This window comes from Durio zibethinus, chromosome 11 (assembly GCF_047325235.1).
Source record: "Durio zibethinus cultivar Kanyao isolate XHJ-2024 chromosome 11, ASM4732523v1, whole genome shotgun sequence".
Taxonomy (NCBI): domain Eukaryota; kingdom Viridiplantae; phylum Streptophyta; class Magnoliopsida; order Malvales; family Malvaceae; genus Durio; species Durio zibethinus.
The window spans coordinates 25396706-25406375 of record NC_143172.1 but is presented as its reverse complement, the minus strand read 5'-3'; the positions used below and the strand labels follow the sequence as shown (position 1 = coordinate 25406375).

At 37.1% G+C, this 9670-nt stretch overlaps 2 protein-coding genes across 2 annotated transcripts; both read right to left on the bottom strand.

The window, feature by feature from the left end:
• Nucleotides 1-264: 264 nt before the first annotated feature.
• Nucleotides 265-1448, bottom strand: LOC111290299 (basic leucine zipper 43-like). The gene has a single exon (XM_022881602.2). It carries the CDS (start codon nt 1303-1305, stop codon nt 706-708), a length of 600 nt encoding a protein of 199 aa, XP_022737337.2. The 5' UTR covers nt 1306-1448; the 3' UTR covers nt 265-705.
• Nucleotides 1449-3416: 1968 nt separating this feature from the next.
• Nucleotides 3417-9670, bottom strand: LOC111290851 (protein ENHANCER OF LHP1 1-like). The gene is made up of 12 exons (XM_022882347.2): nt 9281-9670; nt 7754-8859; nt 7374-7550; nt 7104-7217; nt 6214-6318; nt 5913-6047; nt 5752-5807; nt 5544-5646; nt 5354-5470; nt 5011-5137; nt 4764-4894; nt 3417-4677 (listed from the first exon to the last, which is right to left on the bottom strand). The coding sequence occupies exons 1-12, from the start codon at nt 9552-9554 to the stop codon at nt 4138-4140; spliced, it is 2985 nt and encodes a 994-aa protein (XP_022738082.2). The 5' UTR covers nt 9555-9670; the 3' UTR covers nt 3417-4137.

The window sequence follows — 9670 nt, the reverse complement described above, 5'->3', positions numbered from 1 at the left end:
TGTTTCAATTTGTGCTTTGACAATCCAAAAAAAACAAAACATCTGACAAACATAAGTGCATATATTCTGTAGGAAAGTAGCAAAGGCATATTTGCCATCTACCTTAAAGCATTCAACTCAAGAGGAAACCCATAAAACTTGATTAAAATGCCAAACACGATGAGGGAAACCTTGAACCTGAATTTAAGTAAGCCAGATGTTCAGGTAAACATGATACTCTTACAGACAATCCTAGCATTGAATCTTTGATGGCTGATCCTTTCATACATTGACTATATAACCTTTTTTATTGTAGCTGGGCTCATCATATATACGAGTCCCTTAATACTTACTCCCCTGAATTTCACTATTCATTGCAGTAACCCGGCAGTCGAATACTCAAACTGCTTTAATGGAGTAAAATCCTGATGAAAACTGTAAACTTTGACATGCGCTGCCTGAAGAGTTTATTACATGTATTAAACTATATATGCGTATAACTGTAATTCCAACGAGGCGTATAATGATTTCTATACGTTAAATTACATGAACAAAAGAAGCCCATAGGGCTCAGCTTCAAAACCAGTTTATCATCCATTTTTACCTTAAAAGTTGTTTTATATATATACCCCAATTTAGATGATACCTCTTTTGCTATAATATTTTGTAGATTAACAAGTAAATCCTGGAAACTAGCCAAAGGTTAATTGGCTTGTAGCAGCATCTCTAAGAATCTGATTTATGTTCCAGGAAGGTATCCTCCTGATTTCTCAGAGGTGTAAACACATCTGCAAGTACCATGTGAAGAGTAGAAACTTTCTCTTTGAGCTGAGCATTCTCTTGAAGGAAATCATGATTGCTCTCCAGCAGATTGATGAGCTTTTGTGAAAGCTGACGATTAATCGTTTGAAGTTGATCAACCTGTGATTGGAGCTCTTCAATTTGCTGCTTCTTTCGCATCCTTGATCTTCTTGCAGATTCTCTGTTAGATATCATTCTCCTGAGTCTCTTGTCATCAACAATGCTTGGTTGATATTCTCTTGCCTCATTTTCAGTGCTGAGAGATGATCCGTTTGGAGAGAATAAATGGAAAGGAAAATGGATTTGAGAGTTGGGGGACAATCTGTTAGAGAAATTTGTGCTGGAATCAGGATGGAGAGATGAGTTTCCGTGTGGTAGGCTACGGTTTCCAGCAATTTCCCAGGACTGCATGTTTAGTTGAGTTGCAGAGGTAAATGTTTTCTGTGAGGGACAGAAGGCAAAGAAATTTTGAATTTGGCTTCCATTAGGTTGATTACGATGCACCTCGAAATCAGGCTCTTCCATGTGGCTTGAATGTATAGGTGGCTGAGAGAATAAGCTAGAAGATGGAATCCGGGTTTCATAGGTGAGAACTTAGCAATCTAAGAGGAGTTTCTTATTGTGCAAGCATATTCTACTTCTTTTAAATGCATGTTCTCTTCAGAATTCAAACTACCTCACTGTCTTGTAATTCATTAATGATGCTTACAGGGTAGGTAAAGAATACTAGAATTAAAGGAAGGATGAGTAATGGACAACACAAGTTGGAGAGGTTAAATCTGTGGTGGTAAGGGGAAAAAAAAGGTAAAACCTCATATTTTGAGCAATGAAAATCATGGTCTCTTTGTTTTTTGTATCATTTGGCTGTTAGAAGTTGAAATTTTGATGCTTCCATATCAGAAAATAACGTTCCTGAATATGACTTTCGGCAATAATGTTTTGCAGGGCATGTTCTTTAGTATGTGATCATGAGAAGTTCTGTTTATATGAAAATGCCAGGTAAATTATATTTAGCTTTAACCCCTAGTTTTCTCTTTAGACTTTATTATCTTCTATTCTCCTTTTACTTGAATTGCCATCAGTTAAAATTTTTTGACAAAATGTGCTTTAGAAAGTAGAAATGCAACCAAGTAACTCAGACGTGATTATTTCAATCCAAAGTTGGAAATCTGAATTGGACAAAGTGATTGTCCTGAGCAAAATGGTCTCATTCCTTGAATTGGACAAAGTGATTGTCCTGACCAAAATGCAACTTTTAAAAGCTCCAATCTCTGGAAAGTCAATGTGATAAGGGGTTGCAAATTGCAACTTTGGTTTCGTTTGCTTGTTCTAGCACAATAACTCAACAATTAAACTCCATATGACTTCATGGAACATTTTTATGCCATGCATCGATAAGCAAGGTTAAGTTTAAGAACTCTTTTAGTCTTTGATACAAATTGAACCGGTGAATTCCTTTTCACATTTTAGGTACTACAAATGTTATTACCACTTTGGTTCTTGTTAAATACTCAGATTAGATGTTCATAAAGCAAAATGTGTATATTCACAGTAGTAGCAGAAAGCTGGCCCGAAGAAATGTCACTCGGGAAGCCTTACCTTCCTATACAAGACACATCATGTTTGTGGTTATTATGCTTCTTCAACCTCTAACCAAATATTTTCAAGTTCATTGGATGTTCTTGACACCCTGAGCAGAGAAATCCTTCTCTAAATTAATATTTTCAACAGGTTTAGTTGAGAAAACATTTTATGATTCTGAGATCTGGTCTTGGGACGAGGTAAATTTCTCTATTCGATTCAATATTCTTCAAGGCTGCCTAAATTCAGTGGTGAAACCAATAGCAAAAGTAGACATTTAGACCATCATCGTATATAAGTTAGAATATTAGTCTGCTGCCTTTTCGGGTAAGTCCTAGCCTTATATTTGAAAATCATAGATGTGAACTAGCTTCTGTCTTTACTGGAATTATTATGCAGTTTCTATTTGTCAAACACTTAGGCACACGCTAAGTAAAAAAGGAATGTATGTGGTTTTTAACCAGAAGTTGAAGACATTTTCAGGTGACTTGTTATTCAAGAAGCTTATTTACTAGAATAGGAATGCTCATTTAAGCAAATGCCATTGACAGTTGCACCAACGGAGAAGATAATGGTTGCTGCTATAAATGACTTGTATCATGTTTTATCCTTGAGAGGTTAGAATTGCTGGGAGGCAACTACTTTTGCCATTTTTTTTCATCAGAGAAAATACCTTTTTCATTCTTCTCCTTTCCTAAGTGGACCGAAAACAACGTTTTTGATGTATGTATAATCAAACATGGATGACCTCAGTAACAACAAAGTAATGCTAACTATATAACATTAACATGTCATTCTAGTTGCCATGTAATAATCCAGATGAAATTAGTCTTGCTCTTGTTCCCATGAAGGGAAGATTAAGCTATTTTTTCCATTCCTTCTAGCTTATTACTATGTTTAAGCCCGTCCATTGCTTTTAATTTCCCAGTCTGCCAACCTGTTGTGATGCAAGCTTGCCGTTTTGAATTTGAACAGTTTGATAACTTCTGACTTTTTACATGCCGTTGGAACTGGATACGGTTCCTCTTCTGTTAATCCTCTCCAAAACGTGCCAATTATCAAAGCATAATTGCATTACAACAACAAATGTAGTTTACAAGTGGTTGAATCTAACGCATTGAGCTTGACAGAATTCTATAGAAGCCTGTCATGTTTAGTCAAAAACCAAAAATTGATGATATCCTTGAGTTGATTTTTCAGTGTCCTGAGGTGGCTTAGAAGTTCGTAATGCTGGGAATTGATAGAACCTTTGTTCCAAGACGAGGTTTATATCGAACCTTGAGGCAAAGGGGTATATACTTGCGCTGTCAGCCTGCAGGCTAGCTCGAAGCTTGGGGAAAAAGAGGGTACAGTCTTTCGATGCCATGATCAGCGAGTTTACACGAGCTAAGAAATGTCTTAGCCTACCAGACATCAGTTTGAATTACCATTTACCCTCCAAGGAATAATCTATCTACTAAAATTACAAATTTCAGGCCAGAACTCAGCTTTTGATGATTCGCCAAGAGTGTTCTTAACCATGATCCAAGATAACCACTAATATCTAGTTTAACATTAGGTGGCATCAATTTGCTGCAACTAAAACATCAAGTGAAACTACCATGGGCCACAAAACCCACCAAATAACTTCACCAATAAGTAGGAACAGGCATTTCTTCCTTTTATTCTCACCCATAAAACTAGGATGGTTTCCACAGAGTGTGCCTGAGGAGTGATGATGCCTGTTTCACCTTTGTATTGCCTGAATTAGGCCTTGTTTCTTGTAAAACTAACACTTCACTTAACTGTAGATTTCAAAAATGGATTGGAAGGACGGTGAGATTGTACCCCTGTTACTTCCCCTACCTTCTTTGCTTCCTCATTTGAAGACTTCGAAATTGGATTGGACGGACCCTGAGATTGTGATTGAGTCACTTCCCCAACCTTCTTTCCTTCCCGATTATTCTGTAACTTCAAAAAAGGATTAGAAGGGCGTTGAGTTTCTAGGTTCGTAACCTCTTTCACACAATTCACATGGCAAGGTCCAGCATTTTTATCTGCATCCTTCACCACCTTCCTGTCCTCTAAATTTGCAGTTTGACCACCATCTGTTTTTTGCATTCCAAATTTAATTCTATCTGAAGATTTTACCTTTTTTGTAAACAGAGGGGCAGCTGAGAGTTTAGCTGAAGATGATGAAACAATTGGTTCTGAAATTTCACTTCTTTCAATTGCAGTTAAGGCCTTGCTGACTGCAAGATCCACTTTACCGGAAGGACCATAATTTGAACTGGGAAGAGAGGTGTTTAAAACCTCAGTTTTACTTCTCAATCTTTCCTGTTTATAGAAAGTATAAACAAAAATATCAGAATCCAGATCTAGCACTTTTAGAAGTCACATCTGTTTAGATGTTGAGGGCCAACCTCCAGTATATTGTTGAATTGTTCTGCCAAAATGGGAAGCTTCAGAGCAGTTGCAAGCTGTATTGCACCTCTAACTGATTTTTCAACTGATAAAAGCTTCACAAGTTCAATAGCTCTCACTAGTTTGTCACCTGCAAGAACCGCCAGAAAAATGCTTAACTGGTTAGAATGAGTCAGATATTGCATGGTAAGACTAAAGAAAGGGATTGCATCCCATGAAAGGTTACTATGAGTTTCAAAGACTCACCATTGCAGCAGGATGCAATGAGCCTTAATATGCATCTATCTTGTGCTGCCTCTATGACAAAAGCCTCATCATCAAGAGAAGCAGCGTCCAAGTCTTCACCAGCCATTACTTCTATTCTATGTTGAATCTGCAAGGTTTATACATCTAATAAATTAGCTACCTAATAGCCCTAAATAAAGTTGGGAACATTCCATATAAGTTAATAACAGGAGAAAAATCTTAAGCAAATCTTTGTCCAGAAAATAAGAGCGAATTTTTCCATAAAACGGCACCAAAAGAACAGACTTTCTTAATAGATAAAGCTTGAAAAGCCAAAATACATAAATAAATAAATGGACAGTACCTGTGAGAGATGCAGGTTGTTCAGCATAAACTCATTTTCAAGTGCTTCTTCTCCGAGATCAGAGGAAGCAAGAGGAAATGACAGGTTTAGCAGAGTAAGAACTGGTTTAGGGAGAACCTGAAAAGGAGAGAATGGCCATAAAGCACCGGTTTAAACATAAAGCAGAACTTAAGGTGACAAGTTATAATACCTGTGGGAAAGAATCTGGATTCTTACAAACAACACAAAACAACTTGCTCGCATTCAACCCAACCACCCAATAATTCTCACCAGACTTCCTCTCTTTGCTTGCACTGTGAAGAACAATGAACATTTATTACATATTGAAAATTTAAAGAATTAATATGCAGTACTAATCAAAAGAATTGTTATGTATCCTTAAGAGAAGAACATTAAACCTGAAAAGAGGAAGCCAATTGCCACCATATTGGTTTGTGAAAACCCTTAGTATGCCCTGCAAATTTATTTCAAGATTCAATACCCAAAAGAAATGTAGTTATTATGATAACTTTGAAAACGGAGTTCAATAATCAAAACAAGAAATTGGAGCTCAGAATACCTTAGAATCATAAGAGCTTAACTGGCCTTCTTCACTAAACCCTAACCATGTTAGATATGAACCAGGAGTTAATGGAAGACGACCTTTGAAGAGTTGGGTTCCTTTGGATATGTTGAATATGCTAAACTCTAGCATCTGCATGTTTAAATAGAAGGAATCTTAAAATATGAAGTAACAGGCTCAAAAAAAGGCTTTTGACATTCGCCACCAAGGCTCTCGTTTCAACTTAAGATATTATTACGTTGATACTAGTTGAATCATTACGTACCAAATAATAGAATACATATCAATAGTAACATACCTGCTCATTAGATGGCAGACAATCAGAAACATGGGTGACGATTGCTAGCTCATCTTTAAAGCCTGCTGCTGTCACCACAGGCCCATTAAGTGAGAGAATATGTTTCTGCAATAAAGTCATTAAAGAAAAACAATTGAGCACAGGCATAAAACCAAAATCCTTAGCTCTTAAGATGATTTACAATTAGTTTTCTGATTAAGAATAATTGCATAAGCAACAAAGCATATATTGGTCGCCACCAGCACTCCCTTTTTCCTTCTGCTATTTGACTTATTCATATATTAGCTAGTCCTAGCAATTGCAAACCAACACAAATTTTGCCACAAGAGTTGCAATAAATTATTATGGTTAGGTATCAACATGAAACACTAAAATCTATGAGCTACCATAAAGGCATAAAACTTGATAAACACAGCAGAGCTACATCCTCTGAAATGTATAGATCTATGGTGAATCAAATTTTGTTAAATGTCTATATCAAGCTATCCAATCATGCTTTGACTCTTTCGGTACCCTGAAAATGGGCAAAAAGAAGAAAGGGGAACAAACGCACTTTGACCTCTTTTGTCCCCCCTTTTGTTTGGTTTTTCTTCAAAATATTTCCTGTCATTAGCAGAGCTTTTTAACCCAGACTTAAACCACCTATCCAGTTAACTGTTACCACTAATGGCTCACTTTTTCAAACAGGCCCTTTATATTTGTTAGATCATAGATGACATTACTTGATTTCAGCTATCTTTGATATGCAAATATAAAGTAATTACATAATGATGATTTCCAAGAAATTACCATCCACCATAATGGAAATGAAAAGGCTATAACAAATTAAATCATTTTAACATGTCAATCATATCATGAAGCGTAAAATAAACAGTATTAAATAGACAAACTTGCAAACCACCATCAGTGAAGGTGCGAAGAAAATTAAGACTTGTAACTGCTGCGACCCAAGTGGCACCAACTGCAACTGCTCTTACTTCTTCTCCTTCAAATCGCATGTACCACTGATTTAACAATATGTACCAAAAGTCATCACATTGTGAAACTTTACATCAAATGCACCAATGTGAACATTTATAAAACAAGCACATGTTTGTCCAAACTAATGCATAAAAACAAAGCATGAAAACAAATTGCTTTTAGAAGGTTACTGCTCTAACCTCACTGTTATTTGCCCAGCTGCTAAATGGTCGATACATGAGAGTACTCATGTTCTTCTCGCCCTTGCATGGATTTGCAAAAACACTTCCATTTTCATTTAGTGAAGCCATTGTGAAACCATAATGATCAGTCATAGGTGGAACTCGAGGACCTGTGCTAGTATCATGAAAATCTATCTGCATCAGACGTGGATTTATTAATATCAGCATGTAACGGAGGAAAAAACATGTATTTCTTTCAATGCTTGCAAATCCAATTTGTATTAAAACCTCAAAATTAATGCGTAATCATACATCCACAAAACCATTCCTTACACAAAAGGAAAAAAAAAAAAAAGATATAAGGAAGCAAGGATAAAATAAGCAGCGGGCAGAAATACCTCTATATGGGAATATTCATCATGTTTGATTGTAGTTATACTTCCAAGCATATTGTAGCACAGGAAATGCCTTTTCCCAGGTTGTGATGGGGTAGAACCTGGCTGAAAAGCTTCCTGCATTTTTGGCCGAAATGCCATCATGCTTCTCAATCCATCTTTTTCTTTATCTGAATTTTCCTTGTTAACACGATGCACTTTTTTCCGAGATTCAGTTTTTGGAAGCAAGCTTAACTCATCATAAACATCTTCATGCTGATCATCAACAAGTACCGAATGTTTCCGCAATCTTTTCCTGCTAGGAGGCTCAGACTCACCATGGCTATCCTCACCAAGATCACTTAAACTACCTGACATGCTAAGCTCCTCATCCTCCTCATCAAAAAAGAGGAGGCCGTTACTTTTCTTTGATCGAGAACTTGGAATGTCTTCCGTAGGAGACTTCATTGACGAAGGAACAACGGATTCCCACACTCCATACTTTCCCATGACATCAATGACAGCCAGTGCATTTCCAATTGGCTTCCATGCCATACAACATATTCTGTCATCAAATTTCTGCCTGTCAATATCCTGCTTCCTATTAACATCCCAGATCAAAACTTGCTTATCCAAACTAGAAGTAGCCATGTATTTCCCATTAGGTGACCAAGATATGAAACATATAGGTTGCATGTGATCACCTCTCAAGTTATACAGCTTTTCTGCCGTGTCCCTATCATACATCACTATGTCATTTTTCAAACCAGGGACAGCTAAGGTCTCCCCATCAGGACTCCAGCTAACTATATTTAAAATGGAAGTATCTGAGCCGGTATCAGGAGCTACACCTTTAAGGGTATATAATGTTCTTCCAGACTGGAGTTCCCAATATATGACAGTTCCAATGGAATCAATTGATGCCAAGTATTCTCCATTAGGATCAAAAGCTAAACCAGTGACAGGTCCTCTATGCGCTTTGAGAACCCTAGCAATTGAACCATCAATCGTATTAATAAGTTTAATGCCCTCATCATCACCAGCAGCTGCCAGCATGCTCCCTGATTTGTTAAAGGCAAGCGCACGAATTGGCAGTGTGAACCTGGTGATATTAGTCTCAAACTCTCCACCTGACAAAAAGGACCATTAGACTTTAGTCAAACCAGAATAACCACAGAAAAGCCATGAATGAAACAGCAAAATGATTGGAAGTAATGATGAAAAAGCAGAGAGAAGAAGAAGGACAAAGGGAAGGTTGTTCATGTATTGAATCATTTATATGGATAATTAATAACTAAACAATTAGTCAAGGACTTTGGATAAAAACAAATTTATTTATATTGAAAATAGGTAAGAATAAAGAGGGTTACGTTAAATTACAAAAGGCAAAATGAAAATCCCATAAAGATATCAACTTTTCAGATATTATCAACCAAAGTTTACTGATTAAACCAAATATTTCTTAATTCTAACAAATACCCAAACAAAAACAGAACTAAAAAGGACTACCCATCTAAAAAAATAAAAATAAAAAATGCAAGAAACGAATACCAGGGAATTTATAGAGCTTAACGGAATGATCAATAGATCCAGAGGCGAGACAAGTGGAGTTGGGACTCAGAGCCAAAGCGGTGACCCCATCTCGGTGGTGGCGGAGAACCCGAGGCGGATTCGAAGGAAGAAGAGGATCGTGAATAGAAATAGAGGGTTCAGAAGATGAAGCAGTCACCAAGTGGTGGGCTTGGAGGTCCCACAAGATGGAGCAGAACGAGGCACTGGAACTTCCTTTGTGGGCTTCCCTTAGCTTCACTGATTTTATTTTCATGGTGGAGGATTTGGGGGCTGGAAATGCAGGGTTCTCTGTTTTTCGCTCTTGTTGGTGAGTGCTTTAGACTTTAGTTCACTGTGATTTCAAGTGGATCTGGTTTTGGCTAGGATTGT